Source organism: Passer domesticus, chromosome 2, assembly GCF_036417665.1.
Source record: "Passer domesticus isolate bPasDom1 chromosome 2, bPasDom1.hap1, whole genome shotgun sequence".
Lineage (NCBI taxonomy): Eukaryota > Metazoa > Chordata > Aves > Passeriformes > Passeridae > Passer > Passer domesticus.
In genome coordinates this window covers 24,819,558-24,838,832 of record NC_087475.1, presented here as the reverse complement: position 1 = coordinate 24,838,832, position 19,275 = coordinate 24,819,558, and the positions used below count along the sequence as shown (strand labels likewise).

Sequence of the window (19,275 nt, the reverse complement as noted above, 5' to 3'; positions counted from 1 at the left end):
GGATACTTAGAAAGTAATGTGGTTCACATGAGATACAAAATGTTGAAGAAAGAATTAAGAAAACATCTTATGAAAAACTTTATCCCTTTTTGTTCATTTAATGCATATCAAAATCAATTTTATGCTGCAATTTTAAAATTACTTTAACTCATTAGAAATGTTAAGAGAACTAATGTAAGCTTCACATTACCTTAGTACCTGCTGCTGTTTAAACTGATAGATATTTTGATTTTATTACTTATTGGTATTTGTACAAAAATTGTGAAGAGCATGTTTAAAGTCTTCATTGCTTTTAAATAAAAAAATTATGATAAAATTATGCATTTAATTCCACTAGATTCATGCAAGTATTTCTAGTATGATTGAATCAGTATCTTGAAAGAGATAATATCTTGGTCCTCTCGGGGTTAAAAGACATATTTCCTGCATGGAAATAGCATCCTCACAACCAGCAACAATATGTTTCATAAACTTTGAACTCACTATAAAAACCTTTCAGGATGATTATTTTTCCAGCAAAAAAAATTGGTAGTAAATTCATTATTGTCTTTAGCTCAATACAAACCTGTTAAAGAAGTCTGCATTTTTCAATGCCAACACCCAAATTTGAATCAAGAGAAAGCTTTCAACATGTGCCTACTATGATCTTTTTCTCTTTTAGTGGTTTAACAGACCATCAATGAAATATTTACCTGACTAGTGTGGCTCTCCCTGTGCCTTTGAATCGATGAGCCTGCTGTAGTGCTGGCAGACAGTCTGGAAAAGTCATTTTCCTCTGGTAATCCTGAAGCAGAAGAATACTATATTATAACCTGAGATTTATGCACTGAGGTTCAAAAGACCTTGATATGTTTTATTAAAAAAAGAAACAAAAAAAAACCCCCAAATCACATATGTCCTGAATATTTATTATTTCCATGCTTACTGAAACAGAAAAATTATTTTTTACCATGTAGGGATAGTATAATAGGTATGCATGCTGATTGACAAGAAGGAGCAATTGCAACTAAAAAGCCTGTAAATAACACTTTACCTATACATTGGCCAGAGATTCCTCCTGTAATGCAGAAATCCCTGGTTCCTCTTTTTCTGGCTTGTTTTCATGGCAGAAGCAATGCAAAGGCAACAAAAACCACACCTGCAGCATTCTGCTCTCAAATTATATCTCTGTGTCACACAGTAAGTCAATATTAGGTCCAGGATTCAAAACTTTATCCCCTCGGTATAAAACATGTTTTTCATAGGTCTTATAGTGCACTGTCAATGTGGGAATTAGCTGTCCAAAATTTAGCTGTGCAAAAACCAGTGTAAAACAGCCAGGTAATCTCCTTCTGTAGTCAAGAGAAACAAACACCTCTGCAAAGTGATCCTGTAGTGAGGCTCACAGCTTGTGCTTCCCATCACTTCTGCAGCAGGGGGAATACCATTCCCATAGCACTACAGGGGATCTGAAAGGTGGGATGAGGGGAAGCAAAGGCAGAAGCAGAAACAAAGGGAGTCCACAATGGGCATTATTAAGCACCTCACAGACCAGAATCACAGACACCATGGTAGGTCTGTGTATTGGGTCTAGCAGAGCTGGAGATCATTTTTCCCATAGCAGCCCTCATAGTGCTGTGCTTGTGGTGGGGTGACGCTGGATGGATGCCAAGTGCCCACCCAAGCAGCTCCATCACTCCCCTCCTCAGCTGGACAGAGGGGAGAGAATGTAACAAGAGGCTTGTGGGTCGAGATAAGGACAGCAGAGATCACTCACTGATTGCTGTCATGGGAAAAACAGACTCATCGTGAGGAAATGAACTGAATTTATTTATTACCAATCAAAATCAGAGTAGAAGAATGAGAATGAAAACAAGGCTTAAAACCCCTTAAAGCCCTTCTATCCTCCTTTTAGTTTCCCCCTTATAAGATATAACTTTCCCCCTTATATTAAGTTGTGTCCCTTCCCACAACTTTGTAACTAGGGAAAACAGTTTTCTAATTTTCTTTGTTCTTCTGAATAAATCTCATATAAAGTATTCAGAAATATGGATCTTTTTCCTACATCATCTGGACTTCCTCTGAACACAAAAATATCGAAGAAGGCAAATCCCTCGTTTGAAGCTGAGGAACCAGATGAAATCTAGAGAGTCCAGCATTTCACCTCCTTACTGCTTGCTGTAAAGGAAATCTGACCCGGTTCTCTCAGTAATTAGAACTATGTATTGTTTTGAGGTAGGTTTCTCACTTTTTGAAGCTGGGAAATGATAAATTAGGTATGTACAGGGGAAAGGTGTGACATCCAAGGTCTCTAGTGTACTGCTAGTCTTGTAAATTATATGTCAGGTACCCCTACTGCATTCTTGTCTGCATTAAATTCTCTGTACTCCAGCTAAAAATTCTCCTTTTTGTAATTTTGGTTGAATTAAATGCTTGAAATAAATTTCCCTCTAAAAAATCCCAGTTTTTGTGAATGCAAAACAACCCCCTTTTTCTAATAATTTCCTGATCTAAAAATTTGTTTACATGGATTCAGTTTGGATCCATCTCAAACAAAGCAGTAAAAAATTAACAAAATTTTAATGCAAAGTACCTTCTAAAAGTAGGTGCTATTCACTTAATTCAAATAAAAGGTAGAATGTAAAATATTTTCATAATTCTAGACCACCACAAATGAATAAAAATACTTTCCTAGGCCAAACAGCAAGTTCTGAAAAATATATTGATTTTGTACTATGTTAATACACTTTAGGATTGACTTCCCAGGACAGCCTTGAGCTAAGAATCAGGTTATCAATGATTTTCCGTTTATTTCTGTAAAAAGCACTTTGATAATTGGCCTTATCAAATAGGTAAAGTTTCCATGTACAGCAACAGCACATTGTCACAGACATGGCAAGCAGGGGCTTGGTAGAGCTTGGAAAGACAAATGGAGCTGTTGATTACGTCCTAAGAGCTTTCCTTTACGTACACCTAAGTAAATATTAGGATATCACATTGAGTAAGACCTTGTTTAATGCAGTCCAAGGTTAGAAGCATCAGTTTAGCAGGACCAGAGGCAAAATTACAAGAGCCTAAATTAATCAGGGGTTCATTCTGGAGTACAAACGACACCATCTGGATTGGGTTTTCCTGCAACTACTCTCAAGTTACCAAAAAGTAAGTTGAATTTGGCATTTTTTTCTTTTGGGCAAAATTAAGTTTTTTATACATTATTGCTGCAATTATATGTGGCACTATTTGGGTGATGTAGGATCACAACTTTCAGCATTGCAATTTAAAAGGTTATTTCAGGCTGTCTGATTACTTTGTGTATTTGGCAAAAAGCTTTCAGACTAAGAATACTTCTAAGTGTGGATGATTTGTGGTGAAGTCACTGTTTTATAGTCCAGAGATATAGAAAGGTGCTATTCCTTCTGTCAAAAATAAAGTAAAAAATAAGAGCAATTATATTCATTACACAAAATGAGAAAGCAACTTCTATTAAAAATCTGAACTCAGAAGTGTCATTTCCTTAGGATTAATACTTTTAGAACCTTGAAACATATTCTGTTACTGCTCTTGAACCATTTTGTATTGCAATGATAAACAATATTTCACTCACTAGTAAGGCACCTACAGCAAAAGGAGATCCTGATTTCCTATTTTCTGTCCTATCTTTATTGATTATAGGATCAGAATCTCAAATCTCAGTCCTCCATACCTTAGGCTGTTTATAGACTTGGAGCTGAAGGAATTACAAATTCCTTAACAAAGGCTGTTTTATGTTCTTCACATTCAGCTTTTATTGCAGAGGGGCTTATCAGTTCACACATACAAAGTTAAGCCAGTTCCAGAAAGAGACATTTCACAACTCAGAAGATTCCAGCCTGACTATATCTTACAAAGCTCATTCAAGGAAACACTTCAGTAATTGTATGTTAGAAGAGCTTTGGGATTAAAAACTATTTACCATTTGATACAGAATTTCCATTTTCAGCAGTCACAGAACTGGACAATGGATTAGATGACTGAGTTCCATGATTATTTGCATTTTTATCTTGCGTTTCTGATCCAGGATCTGATGTATTTGGATCTTCCCTGCTCCTCAGGTTCAGATTAGTTTCAGCACCTGACAGAAACAGAAAAAATGATTGTCAGATTCCTTTTAACTAGTGCATTTCACACGTAATTAAATGAAAACTAAACACAGAGAGACCAAGTTACTTTATTAAATTAATTAATTACTAAATTCACAAGTCCAGTGATAAAAGCAAAAGGTTTAAATCAGTGATTTTTGCAGGTTCGGCTTTTTGTTTGTTTGTTTGTTTGTGTTTTTTTTTTTTTGTTTTTTTTTTTTTTTTTTTTTTGTTACTACTCTGCCTGAAGCTTTTTAAAGTTTAGGGGAGTGAAAGGCATTACAAAATTTCATTTGTATTGTTTCTTCCCACACAAATATCAGTGGATATAGCTCACCAAGTGTTTGTATTGTCTCTTTTTTAGATTCTATTTCACCTGAGCTTGCATAGCACTGTCATCACTGTAATGCCTTTCTTCATTACACTAAATGATATTAGCAACAGATATAATGTGATTTTCTCCTTTTCTTTTACCACCTACCAGAAGAAACAAACTGGCTTTTGAGATTAAACTATAGTAGCAATATTCCTCCCAGCAGATCCTCCCTGTGGCCATTGTTTACCAGCCTCAGGGCTCTCCAGCCATCAGCTGTCATTTTCTATAAAGTGCCAGCTTTTCAAGTCAGAGCCTTTTAGTTAAATTTCTTTAGGACATCAAGAGGAGGTCTGATCCTGTAGGAGTTCCAAAGCTTTTTAGCATTTGTTCAAAGAGAAGGGCAAAACAAAGCCCTTATCTTCTTCTTCCTCTGACTGACTGCACGTCCAGGAAAATCAGAGCAGCCCAGAGCAAAGTGCCTGGAGCTGCCTCTGAGCTTGCCTGGCTCTGTCAGCCCAGTGCTCCACAAGAAACAGGCTCATGTCATTGCTGTGCCCAAGTGGTGCTCCCCTCTGGAGCTCAGGGGCCAGGGACACGTTCAGAGCTGGAAGACAAGATGGATGGGGACACTAGCAGGGTCCCCACTGCAATACCTGTACCCCTGGCTATCCCCACTCCACTCCAGAGTGACATGGTTGATGAAATGCTGCACTGGCAAGGTTATGCATTTTCTTAAGGATTTGTCTCTCTTTTCTATGTTTTTCTTTTTTTTTTTTTTTTTTTTTTGGTTGGTAGGTGGGTTTTCTGTTTGTTTTGGGTTTGCATTTTTGGGGGTTTTTTTTGTGTGTGTTGAACATATATACATATTCGTTCCTTGCCACAGTCAGGTTTGATTCATAGAAGACAAAGCTGAATTTGGTGCTTTCTCCATTTCAGTCTTCTTAACTATTTCTGCTCCCTTTGAGGCCTGGCTGCAGGGCTGCAGTATTATGGCTGACCCTGGTGCAAAGGTTCTCCTGTAACACTATAAAATAAAAATGTTCCTTCTATGACAACTCTGAGAGAGTTATTCCTTGATTTTGGTTGTCAAAATGATAGCAAGAACCAACAGAGGTCAAAAGACTAGCTATTAAAACCAACATGTGAGCATTCATCCATACTTCTAATAACATCCTCAGCTTTTCCAAACATAGGATATATTCTTATAAACCTCAAGCACATGAAAATTTTTCAAGGGGAATGAAAAGCATTTTTTTCACCAGGCAATAGATACTTAACCTGAAGATTTTACAGCCTAATGTGACTGTTCTGTCAATTTTTCATTTTTATGCCTGAACTAAAAAAATCCATCTGATTTGGAAAGCACCAATATTAAAAACTTAATTAATGAAATAGAAACTATAAATCCATTCTGGTTATCTCAAAATATTTAATTTAATTTAATTGAAAAGGTCTTTCCTATCTTTGTTTAGCTTTTAGTTATCTAGCATTGAATTGTTCTTAATATTTCCTTGTCTAAAAAAATCTGTCTTGAAAAGTCAAAAAGTTCATTTTCAAATTGTCAGATAAAACATTTCCATGTTTGTTTGATTTTTGTCCCTTCCTCCCTTGCCCTCATTCCTTGATCATTATATTTTGTCAGATCTGATTGGATTGTTTCAGTCAAACTGAAACATAAAATAAAACATTTCATAAAATGGATCTTTAGGCAAATGTGCTTTGTATTGAAAAAATTAGGCCAGCTCTACCCACAGTAACTGACTTGAGAGAGGCTGAGATGGAAAATCTGAGATGGAAAATGCATACAGTACAATTATAAGAGCATGCCTGATTTAGCTTTTGTACAAACAAGTTGACTGCAAAATGCATTTTTGCAGCTCATTTTAAATTTGTCTGAAAAGGAAATGTCACTTTTAGATGTTACTAGTCAGTGCACTTGCCTATAGATCACAATCCACCTACATAATTATTGTGCCACTTTTTACATAAAGCTTCTTGGGGAAGTGGCTGGGAGCCTTATTTTTCTTGATATTAGAAAGATTTATTGATTTGCCTGACATGCGTAATTCATTTGAGAATGAACAAGTAGAAAGAATTTTTCTTGCATTGGTGTTTGCAGAAGCCCTTTGTTTCATAGGTACATTGGTATCTTTTCAGGGCATTCATGCAGGGGTCTTGGAAAAAAAAGGAATCTTTTCTTTTTTGTATCTGAAAAATTAAATACTACAAAGAATTGTGGATAGCTCCTATGAAGCTAGAATATCATACTAAATTGGCAGAAATAAGGAGTGGAATATATGCAGCATATCTTTGGGGACAGCTATCTGGACAGAAATTTGTTATCCCATTTACTATATTCAATCATTGTAAGAAATGCACCCCTTTAGTTTCTGAACAGAATACTATATAAAGAAAATATATTTCATAGTGCCTTATTTAGCTGATCTTGAGGGTGGGAAAGAACCCTATACTTTATTTCAAAATAATCTGGGTTATATAAAAGTACTTGAACTAATTTCCTATACATAGGCACCTCCAGCTCCTCACTGGAGGAGATTCATGTGAGCCTATAGAACAAGTTTAAGTGTGTATGTCAGCAAACTTCAACCAGATGTCAGGAGAGAGCCCCTGAAGTCAGCTCTGCCCCACACTGGACAAGCTCCCCCTGCCCCAGCCTCTGCTCCCAGGACCATGCCTCAGCCCTGAACCTGCACTGCTTCCAGTTCTGGGCTCCTCAATACAAGACAGACAAGCTACTGGACAGGATTCAGTGGAGGGTCACAAAGATGATGAGGGGTTTGGAGCATGTCTCTTATGAGGAGAGACTGCAGGAGCTGGGCCTGTTTAGGCTGGAGAAGACTGAGAGGGGATCTTATCAATACGTATAAATATCTCAGTGGTGGATGTCAAGAGGATGGTGCCAGGATCTTTTTGGTGGTGATCAGTAACAGGACAAGGGGCAGTAGCCATAAACAAAACCACAAAAACTTTCACCTTCCACCTTCTGAGGAAGAACTTCTTTACACAGAATGGCAGAGCACTGAACAGGCTGCCCAGGGGGCTTGTGGAGTCTCCATCTCTGGAGACATTCAAAACCCACCAGGACACGTTCCTGGGTAACCTGTTGTAGGTGACCCTGCTTTGGCAGGGGGTTGGACTGGGTGATCTCCAAAGGTCAATTCCAACCCTAACAATTCTGTGATTCTGTGATTGCTGGAGTAAACTTGCTCCAGGTTATCAGCATCTTTCTGCAGTGGGAGGCACAAACTGGCCACAGTACCTGGATGTGGTCTACCAATGAGGGCTGGGTGGAGGAATGACTGACACAGCCCTGGATGCAGTTGGCTGTCTCTGCTGCCAAGGCTCACTGCCAGCTCCTGTCCAGCTCCCAGGGCCCCCAGCACCTTTTTCCCAGGGCTGCTCCCCCAATCCCTATATCATTGTATGAGATAATACTTTCCAAGGTGGAGCACTTTGCATTTGCTTTTTCATTAAACATTCCAGAAGGTTCTGACTATCTTCTGTGCTGAGGTATCTCTCTCTGTCCTGCCTCCATACTATTCAAAATATCCCTGAGCACAACAAAGGTGTCTCCTGACATTTTATTATAATATTTTTATTTAAAACTCCTACTGATTCCTATTTTATCTGTCAAGCATTGGTCTGAGAAGCACTTTCCCCCCATGTTTTCTTAGTCACTTAACATAAAAGTTTGGACTTTTCTCCACATTAACGTCGATGTGCTCCTTTTGCCATCAAACCCTGCAACATCAATTATGCAGTGCTCTCTCATCCCTTATCAACATTCTGAAACTATCAGAAATATTTTAAGACACAGGAAAAAAACCCCTTATGGTTCCTACATTTGAACATCTTCAGCAACACGACAAAGCTTAGATTTTTGTTCAGACTTGTGCTCTGCTATTCTCACTAGACGGATGGATTATTTACCAGGTTTCAATATTATTTTTTAAAGTAATGACATCCTTAACAGTTTTCAGCTGCTAATAAATTTTATTTGAAGAGCCATCCATGCCTTCTTGGATGAGGCTAGCTACAAAGAGGTATCAGCTGTAGAGCATGGTAGAAGTTCATGATTATAAGAGGAATACAAGCTTTAAGTGAAAATCTAGAGTCTGCAAAAGTGAACAGTATTTTGATTTTATTTCAGTAAAATGACTTTGCCAAAAGGTATCTCTGACTCAGTAAAGCCCTACTCTGACTAATCTCGCAGTTAATGAGGATGTATGGACAAAAATGATGTATGCATGTTTGGATTGAGGGCATCATTTGTCCCTCAGCTGTTTCATATTTACTAGCTGGGAGCAATTACATGTACAGTGCTTTTAATCAGAGGATGACAAATCAAGGTGTAACAGTTATTTCCTTACAAGCAAGCTCCATATTCCAACAAATCCAGAATTAATTACATCAGCATTACTTGAAAAGTGCAAGGGGAACAGTATGCAAAAAAGGCAGCTCATGAAACCCTCAGTTGCTTGTTATTAGCACTCTTGGAAGCGACTGAATTTAAAACTCAAGATAAAGTCATTAGACACAGGATGGACAGAATTACATTTATTTTGTAAAAAAAATTCAGAGTATGGCAATGATGTAAATAAATGCTTTCCCCCAAACCCCATTTTTTAGTCACTATCTCACTTTCAAAAGAAACCAATACACTAAAAGTCTACATGCTAGAACTTTTTTGTTGAAAGACTGACTTAAACTCTTACTTGAGCTATGACTTCCAAATATGCTATTATAAAACCTTTTTTCTTAAACATAAAATGTATGATCCTAAGCATCATAGTTATTTCATAAGTAGTATTTAGGCTGAACTAATGCTTTATCACCAAATTAGAAAATGAGCCAGTATTATCTCAATTCATATGACAGATTAAAGTACAAAACTGAAATATCTTGAGAGACTATTCATTTTCTAAGGAAATAATATACTTAGCCTATTTTATAAGGTCTAAAGACAAAATATAAATCAATGACTAATATCAGAATTTAGGTGGAATCATCATAGACTAATTGTACAGCAAGATATGAAAACCAGTATGTTATTAAAGGCCCAGCAGTAACTTACTTGATAGGGTTGTATTCTACTTTTCTACTTTTTGTTTTGCTCTCCTTTCTTTTAATATAGGTATGTCCATAATATACATTTATATATTGATACATTTGTCCTCATATGTTCTTTTTCAAATACTTTTCCTTTTAACATTTGGAGTCTAACTGAAAGCTCATTAATAACAACAGAAGGCTCCACTGCTTTCAGCAGGTTTTGGATCCCATTCATGTTTACCTTGGATGATTTGTGCAGCACTGCTTGCTTTGTCTATCCTGGTTATTCAAATGTGATCACAACTGTTCTCTGGCCCTGAGGCAAATGGTAAGAGACCTGTATCAGTACTGCTGCACTTTCCTTGCTCTCCACAGCAGAGAGGAATCCAAATCATCTGCTGGGAATAGTCCCTGGATCTGTGTCTTTTCCTGAACCACGCCCAGATCTGTCTGGAAGGGAGACAGCCTGTCAGGTCCCAGGAAATGCTGGGGATTGCTCTGCACTTCGCTGTGCACAGGAGTGAGCTGCTATTCCAAGGACATTCCCTGGCATTGGCTCACTTAGTAAAACAGATACAGCCCTTCACTTTGACAGCACTAGTTACTACAATCAAAAATCAGTGGTCAGGATCTATCTCAGGAAATAAAACCAAAACAAACAACAACCAAAAAAAAAAAAGGACTAAAAAAAAGAGAAAAGCTGCCTTAAAATCATATGGGGCTGGTGGAGCACTGAACTGTTGCACAGCTCCTACTGAAGCCACATTTAAAGGTTTCATTGTGACTGTACAGGGAGAACAGATTCTCCCTAGTTCTGCTCTGATATAAATGAAGCCATGAATTCCTCTCAGTATGATTTGACATGACCATTCCTTCAATGCACACATTTTTTTTCCTTAATTAAACAGAGAGCTAATGATGAGTTTCCAGCTGAGGAAATTCAGTGTCACAAGCTAGGCAGGATGTATCTCTGTTCTAAAACTGAAACAATCTCAGTATAAAATCAAACATTATTTCCTCATTAATGGAAAACATGCCTTTCTGTAACTAATTATCAATACACAGTTTTAGGTATCAAGATCCACAGTTATATGTTCTGTATCAGCAACTATGAAAGCAGGAAAGCACATAAATTCTGACAGATAAATCCATTTAGTACAGGAGGAGAAGTTTTTGTACCTGTGCTACCATGGAATGTAAAAGCTAAATAGCTCAATTTCCTTAAAAACTTCAGCTGGTATCCAGCAAAATATAAATTTCAAATCAAGCAGCTTGTCATTAAACATGCTAATAAGAGAGAACTGATGGATGCTACTAACCAGCATGTGAAAGTCAAGACTTTGCAGACAGAAAGGATTTCTAATCTGTGTTCTCACTCTTTCTTGGGAAAGTTAGGAATACACGGAATCCTAATGGCTGACCCTGGATATTTTTTTTACATTTACTGTGACAAGTGGATGTTGTGAAGTGTGGAGAAAAAAATAAAATATGGTGGTTTCAGAAAATTTGCAGATATTGTTTGATGAAGGAAAGGGAGAAGAAGTTTAAATAAGAACAGGCCATTTTATTTTGGCTCAAATGTTTACCCCTGTGTTTTGTTGTACCTTTTCAAATACACTTGGTGTTTCCTGTTTTTCTCTGACTTACTGTTGAGACACTCTTTGTGGCATTTGCTAGCTACCCTCAGCACAGGCTGTCTTGGGTGTCCTTTTGCTGGATAAACGCATATTGCTTCAGAGTGATTCAGTTTACTCACACGAAGTCACACCGTGACCCTCTGTAACATGACTGTTTACTTTGTCTGCTGAGAGCTGGAGGCAAACAGCTGCATCTTATTTGCTGAAAGAGGTGGAGCAGGCTGAAAACTGTCAAGACAGGATTCCCCCAGCCTATTAGCATGTGCTGCCTGTCTCACCCTTTTAGCTGTGCTGCTGGCTGCCACTGCCATCAGAGGCAATAATTATTCATTGGTTTATTTCACCTCACAAAGCCTACTCTTACAGCAGCAATTGTCTAGGATTCTCCCCCAACTAGTGATGCTCCTAGGATGGTAGCAGTGAATTTGTACAGTCACTTCCAGCATCCTTTCTTTCTGAGCTGTGTAAGTGGAGATATCAGATGGTGTTACAAGCTACTCCAGAAACCACACTCTCTGATGAAGCAGGTAAATACAGAACAGGCCACTTATTTTGTTAGGGAAGCTGCATTTGTGGAAGCTTTGTGTAAACACTGGAAAGCAAAGAGAGGAGACACAGGCCGTGAAGAATATCAAGTGATAAAACTCACTCTGCTTGAGGAAAGCGCTCCTCTGAAGAATTTTTTTGTTAGTGTGATACCAATCAGCCAAATTTCAGAGGATGAGGCTGGTAGTAAAAAGGAGCCTTCAGAAGGAGCAGCAAGAATTCCTAGGTCTGGCTCAGCCCTTAAGAGCCATCACCTCAATTATAATTTTGTACATCACAGCTCTGGAAAGTACAGAACAAGAACAAGAAGGTTCCTTCTCCTTTCTTCTCTGATGGATTTGTACTAATAGAAAGACAGCACTCTCATTTTACATTTATTTCAGTGTCAATCATTACAAGCTACAAACCTTTCCCTCTTTCATAGAAGCAGTGTCAGGGACATCCCTGGATCAGGTAAACTCTCAGAGCTGGTGTGGGAGGGATAACATAAATGCCTTTTTTTCCCGTCTGGAGGACTCTGGATTATTTGAATTAGTTTGTTGGTTTTTTTCCCCAGCATGAGACTAAGAATGCCATTCTGAAGTGGAGAAAACAGCCTTCTCAAACATTGGTAAAGGATGAAGAATATCTGGACAGGCTGCCATCTCTCCTGCCTGATAGTATCTGAGCTAGAACTTGGAACATCTTTTCAGTGCAGCAAGTGAGCTGGACTCCAGTCAGTGTACATGTTTCAGAGACTGGGGCTTTCACTCATCACATCCTCTCTAGGAAGTGATCTCTGAAGGCCATTCTCAGGTCCATACCAAACCACAGAGCAGGAAGAAGGGGAGTCCTTGCCCCACTGCTTGGCACAATATCCAGCCTTGGAAGAAACATTTGTTCCCTCCATGTCCCCATGTTCCCCACGTTTTCAAGTCTAATATGAAAAAGAAGTAGTTGATTTTACTCTGTTAATAGTTTTATTTACTGCCAGGTGTGTTGATTGGCTGACCAATGGGTCTACTTTTTGTATTTGCATGTTTAAAAACCCTGCCAGTGTGCTGGAAAAGGAGGAGGCAACATGCTAAGAAACACAGCTTCCCTTTTTTAAACTGTTTTCTTCAAGTTTGTGTGGATACAGCAGTTCTTCTTGAACATTTAAGTCTGTTTAAGTTTTTGTATGGTATCTCAGTTATAGAACAGCCTTTACTGCTGGGGTTTAGCTGCTGTTGAAAGAAACTGTGTGACAAAACACTGTCTCAACCTTCCTCCCCTTCAAACACAATTTCAAATATTGTAAAAATAAACCTAAAAAGCCACAAACAAACAGATAGGGCTTTGCCACTTCCAGAAGCATCATATCAGTGCTATTTACTGCTCCCAGAATGCTTCTACAGATATTTTTCAGGATATCTCATACTCTGGCAGTGACTGCAACGCAGAAGTCTTGGCATAAGTGACTGCACTGGACTGAGCAGATAAATTGTTTGAGCAGATCTTGAGGAGCAATCCAAGGAATATTTTTGGTTCACCTGTACTGTAATCCTGCCCACCAAACAGGGAGAGCTGTTCTGGAAAACTTCTCAGAAAACATTCATATTTTGCTTTCCAAGTGAGCTTCTAAGGCAAAAAAATGAATTTAGATATCTATTTAGTTTGGTTTTAAGTTCATTTTGAAAGGATAGAGTGATGGTCAATGACACTGCCATTAACTTCAAAGCAAGAACATATGGCTATTGTAGATGCAGTGTGATAAACATCCATACTGTGTACAAATACAGATAACCAGTGTCTAAAATCTGTCACTAAATGCTAGTATTATGTCAGGATTGTTCTGCAACCAGCCCCTAAGGAAAGAGCTAGGGGAAATAATGAAATGTAAAACTTCAGGCCTAATTTAACACAGGTTTTTTAAAATTTTCATCACAAAAAAGATACAACTAATTTTCATGCCTTTCATTTAAAAAAATGCATGAAAACTCAAGCCGAAATAGCACTAACTTAAGGTTTCTGTATTTTTCAATACTCTGGTGGGGTCAGGAAGAATGCAGATGTTCCTAACTCCTGTAAATGCTACTCCTATCTCCAATACTCCAAAGCATTTGACTACTCTCTCACATCAGAGTGCAGCAGTGTGGAGAGAGCATGAGGGTCAGGGTACCCTCACATTTATGATCAAGTCTTTTTATCAGTCTTTTTTGAATTGTCTTCTCTTGCTTCTCCATCCAGCCCCACAAGATTCTAATGATGGAACTACAACATAACCCACACATCCAGGTCTATAGGGTTGCAGAGTTTCATGAGCTGCATGAGTCCTGCCAAAAACTTTGGGTCACCACTGAGGGGCTGGAGTTTGCACAGCGCTGGGATACCTGAGCCAAGGAGGTTAGAAGTAGCTTGGCTTGTTTATAAGACAATCATTCCCCTAAATGCCAACACAACCAATCTTGAAATGACTACTATTGAACTTACCTGGGTGTAAAAAAAGGTCAACACATTTTGTTGCTTGCATTTTCAGCAAGAAGCATTTTACTTCAGTCAGAAGCATTTTTGCCATCTTTGAGGCAGACCGTTTCTGTACTTTACAAACATTTTAGAAAGCCTGGACATGAAAGAATATTTACTTCTGCACAGAATTTTGGAAAGCTTGATTTTCATTTCAGCCAAAAACAAATATAAATGTCACAATCTTGACATTTTCTGTGAAATGGAATTATTGTTCTCTACTGAGGTTCTTCACAAAAGATAATTTAATGCTGAGATGGATGTAAAGAAGTTAAAAACATCTGAAGAGATTTCTCACTCAAGCTGAGAATTTAATTAGAGACCTTCACTAAAATATATGTCCATATTTCATTTTTCATTATGTTTCAAATGCTGGAATTCCTTTAAAATGAAATGACATGACATTTGCTGCCAAATATCCATATTCTTCTTTGGTATCAGGAACATAAGTGTGGTAAAAATCATTTTTTTTTCTCTTAGATATGGCAAATTTCTCATAATTGGTTTACAATTAATGATGTAGTGGTTCCTAAACAAAGAAACTTGTGGTTCTGTATTGTGAATTACAAATAAAATTCTTACTATTTAAAGAAGCCCATAATACTGTTAGTAAAGAGACAGTGAACGATTACTTAATTTAGAACCATGATGTCACATCAGATATTGGAGAAAAGACATTGCTATGAAAATAAAAATCCTGTAAATGTCTACCTGAATGATCCAAGTCACAATTAAAAGTGGGATATTATTAAAAACTTCGGGTTTGAAATGCACTAAGCTGAACCAGGATGGTGCAGCTATTGTACTCAAGTATCAGACAGGAAGAAGGGGGCACAAAGTAAAACCAGCTCAATGGAGAGGATGCAAAATAGAGTCATTAATTTAAAAGAAATACCTGCAGTTCTCAGAAATGGACCATATAAAAGGAACAGAAAAGTCAGTGAAATTACTTTTTCTTAGTGCTCCTCCTCTGCAGCAGTGAGTTGGTATGAATATGAGAGAGCCTGCAGTGGGTCAGACCAAGGTGCTGCCTGCTCTAGGATCCCTTTCTAACAGCCACAGATAGTTACAGTGTAAGGTCACTGGGAATCAAAAAATGCAGTTATATTTTTCTTTGTGATCATTACAAGCACTTAAAATGCAAAATAAATATGAATTTTAATGATAATAACCTATTTTTTCCACCTGAAAATTATACTTGATTTGTTCTTCTAATAATCTTTGGATTAAAATCATTTATGGTAATCACTCACAAAGCCTCTTTCACATGTTGGAACAGATAAACAAAGCAAATTCCATATTATGTGGTTTTAGGCTGTAACAGCAAACAGTGAAGTCAACAAGAAATTGATATGCTTTGGTGAAAAAAAAGTCATAACAGAAACCCAGAACAGTCTTCAGCAGTAAAATACACTTGTTTTTAGACATTCTGAAATGGAAAATTATTCTTGGTACATTGTGTTTATCCAGAAACAACAGGTGTTTTCTATGATACATTATCCAGATAATGGCATACTTCTAGATCAGGAGAAGACTGCAGACTAAGGTGGTATTGTTCAGACTGTACAGGCTATGTAGATATTCTGAAAATAGGAATCAAGTGTACTTTCTCTAGACTCTTCTAACCTTTTTCTGCTGCAATAACAGAAACCACAATTATTTCCTCAGAAAAATCACCTAGCATGGGCTGAATGGCAACTGTATTGCCAGCAGTTCTGTCTACTCCTGTGTAATTTTCTTTGTGGGGCATCTGTGACTACCCAAGAAAGGGCGTTTTTGTAATAAGTTGCATTGAACTCTTACTAGCAGTGCTTCCTCCCACTTTTCTGCACCTCCAGCAAGAGATTCAGATTGAGAGTTGCAAGTAGTCCGTAGGGAAAGTGTAAGTTTGCCAATGGCGCTAAACTGGGAAGAGCTGTTGACTCCCTTGAGGGCAGAGAGGCCCTGCAGAGATGGACAATCAACAACTCTGTGAAGTTTAACAGGTGTTGTATTCTGCACCTGGGATGGTGCAATCCTGGATGTACAGACACACTGGGGAACAAGAAGCTGCAAAGCAGTGCCACAGGAAGGGACCTGGGGGACCTGGTCCATGGCAAGTTGAACATGAGCCAGAAGTGCCCTGGCAGCCAGGAGGGCCAGCCCTGTCCTGGGGGCATCAGGGACAGCATGGCCAGCTGGGCAAGGGAGGGGATTGTGTATCGGGAAAAGGTTTCTCACCCAGGGGGTGGTTGGGCACTGGAACAGGCTCTCCGGGGAAGTGATCACAGAACCAATCCTGTTTTCACTTTGAGTGTTTGGACAGTCTCAGGCACATGATGTGATTCTTGCAGTGTCCTGCACAGGGCCTGGAATCAGGCTTGATGATCCTGATAGGTCCCTTCCATCTCCACATATTCTATCCGACATTGATGACTCTCCTGTGTTTAGAGATCTGATCTGAAAATTAGTCACAGAAAGTCACCCTCACTCCCTATTAATTAAGGCAATTATGTAAGAAGTTAATCTCTTTCTGAGAAGTGTGCTGAAACTTAATTGACTAAGTTTAAATGATTTGAGAATTTTACTTTAAAGATGTAGAAGTTTGATGCCTTATACAATCATTCCTCCAGCATTTACAAGTAAAAGATAAAAGCTGAAAACACAGCTTTTTGTATTACTCATGGTTTGTAAGTTTTTAGCTTTTGCCACAAAGAAAGTATATCTATTTCATTGTACAAATAGGAAGGAATGGAGATATGATCATTATCTTAATTAAGTTGCTTAAGACAAAAAGCTGAGTTGCTTAGAGGGAAAAGGCCTGGTATTTCATCACAGAAGCACAGGTAGGGATATTATTTGCAATCCAGAGTTGAGATGTTAGCTGTGCCATAGCTTGCTCTACCTGATGATAAGGGAAAATTATTTACTAGCTATCAATGCCTGCCTTTGACAGGACAGTACTTTTCATACATATACATTACATTTTGTTGTTCTCCAAATCTGAGTCAATCTCAATAGAGGGTATTTGGCAAGCTTTAGTCCCAAAGCACATCTAAATATCTGTATTATTTGTCAGTTGTAGCTATCTTCCTGTGACTTTCAGTGCTTGAATTGGAGAATGTGGAATAAGACACTGATATGTGAAGCTACCTGCTTCACAAATCATATTGAAAATATGTCACTTAGGAAGTAAGTGAATAAAGGATTCACATAGTGAATTGATATCAAGGATACTGGACAAATGATAACAGTATTTATAACAATAAATTGTTAACAATCTAAAATTTCCACACCTCTGCTGTTGTTACCAAACCCTTTGGAAAGGAATAGGTCACTGAAGAATGGATAGACTTGAATATACATTTAAGTAACATACATTCACTTGTACTGAAACACTAACAATATTTCACAAAACTTGATGCCTATACATTGGTGACATATATAAAGGAAATGTCTTTGTAATTTTTCTTCTTAGGCACCTAGATTTGGGGTTGCAATCTTGTGTATTTTCTTTTTCTCAGACACAGAAGTATCTATGTGAATTTTTTCTCAACAAATGAGAAAAAGAGAAAACTTTGTGCCTTCATCTCAATAGACTAATGGTAAGAAATTCACCCAGGTTAAGGTCAAATCATACTTCCTTGGAAGGAGAATACTTTACTCTGTCCCTTTCAAAATCCACATGAATACTCACTCTGCCAGTCTAAGCATGGGTGATTGGTTAGAATTTATTATACCTTTTGTTCTGAAGGTGAAATGATTCCCCTTTGCATGGAATAATTTAATATCAACTGTACCAATTAAGAGAAATAACATCACGACCTAGCAAAATCTGAGTATCATTCCTCCACACTGAGGAACAGAAAATTCTGTCCTTGCTCATAAATATTTAATATAGCATGCTTAAACATGTAATTGTCTCTTCCTTATATAAGGAATGTCTTATATGTTGAATAGTCAAAAATATTTGGTTATCCTGCTAAGGAGTGCTGTTCTGTGATTAAAGGATTGAATTTAGTTTCATGAGGTCTACTTTCAAATCTCTGGTCCTGTCTATTTGAGATGGGGCTCTGCACATGACCATTCAGTTTCAGTCTGTCTTGCAAACTAAAATTTTCACTTCCAGAAATCACAGAGAACAAAAAAAGACTTCTATGTCTGTGTATTATCACTTATCCACTCTCAAATCTCTTTTTATATGGGATACAAACAAATCTCTGTGTAACAATACAGCTGCAGTTTCAATGACAACTCTTCCCACCCTTCGAGAAATCACCTTATCTAGGTTCTCACCTGTTACAGCTTTGCAGAGCAAAAAACTTCTCTTGTTAGATGTGAAGTATTTTGCATGGAATTGCATACTATATGATCCAGATCATTGTTTGAGCCAGCAGGGGCTAGTGTTGTATTTAAAAAAAGGCCAGGCTCAGCCACTAAGAAAAGAAAGATGTTGGCATTTTTTTTGTTGTTGCCCTTCTGAAAGACAATGCTCTCAGTTCAGTTCACAATAACTCTTCAGCACATCAGAAAATCACAAATGTGTTCTACTGTAATTCTGGATGAGCTTTTCTCACAAAGAGGTCAGGAGCCAAAAGGACATAAGTGTTCTCAGGCCTTGAAATTACTCCTCCAGGTGAGAGGGAGGCATGCTGGGGGATCTGTCTGTATTGCTCTTATATTGGCAAGGAGGCTTTCATCTCCAAGGCTGATGACCCCATACAGAAACTCCGTGATTCCCATAGGTAACTCTCCCTGACTTCAAAATGGCCCACAACTTTACTTTCTAGTTTTATTTAAGATTGTTGATGGGTTATAAGTTCTGAAAATAAAGGAAACTGCACATTACTGAGTGCTGCTCTAGGCCATGTCTTCAACTTTCATGAAATTCTATTGATTTTTTTTTTTTCACCATATTATTGCCCGTAAATAAAATACTAAAATTGATAAAAAGAAAGGGAGGAATCTTCTAGGAACTTAATATGCATTAGACAAGAGGTGATAAAAATATCAGAAGTAGCACATGACAACTTCTAGTTTTACACAACTTGTAGGGAGTCATCTCTGATGACTGCTATCTTATTATTTTGCATGAAAGGTTAAGTAAATTTTTGCCAGCTGTTACCCTAGAAAATAGATGAAC

The 19,275-nt window shown here is 37.9% G+C and overlaps 1 protein-coding gene across 10 annotated transcripts in view; it reads right to left on the bottom strand.

Moving 5' to 3' along the window:
• The window catches only part of MYO16 (myosin XVI), a 365,514-nt gene that overhangs the window by 25,683 nt on the left and 320,556 nt on the right, over positions 1-19,275 (bottom strand). For all 10 annotated transcript variants that reach the window (XM_064407780.1, XM_064407778.1, XM_064407774.1 and 7 more), the window contains 2 exons: positions 3,932-4,090; positions 693-784 (listed from right to left, as the gene is read on the bottom strand). In XM_064407780.1, the coding sequence (XP_064263850.1) occupies positions 693-784; positions 3,932-4,090 (251 nt within the window). The remainder of the gene's footprint in view (positions 1-692; positions 785-3,931; positions 4,091-19,275) is intronic.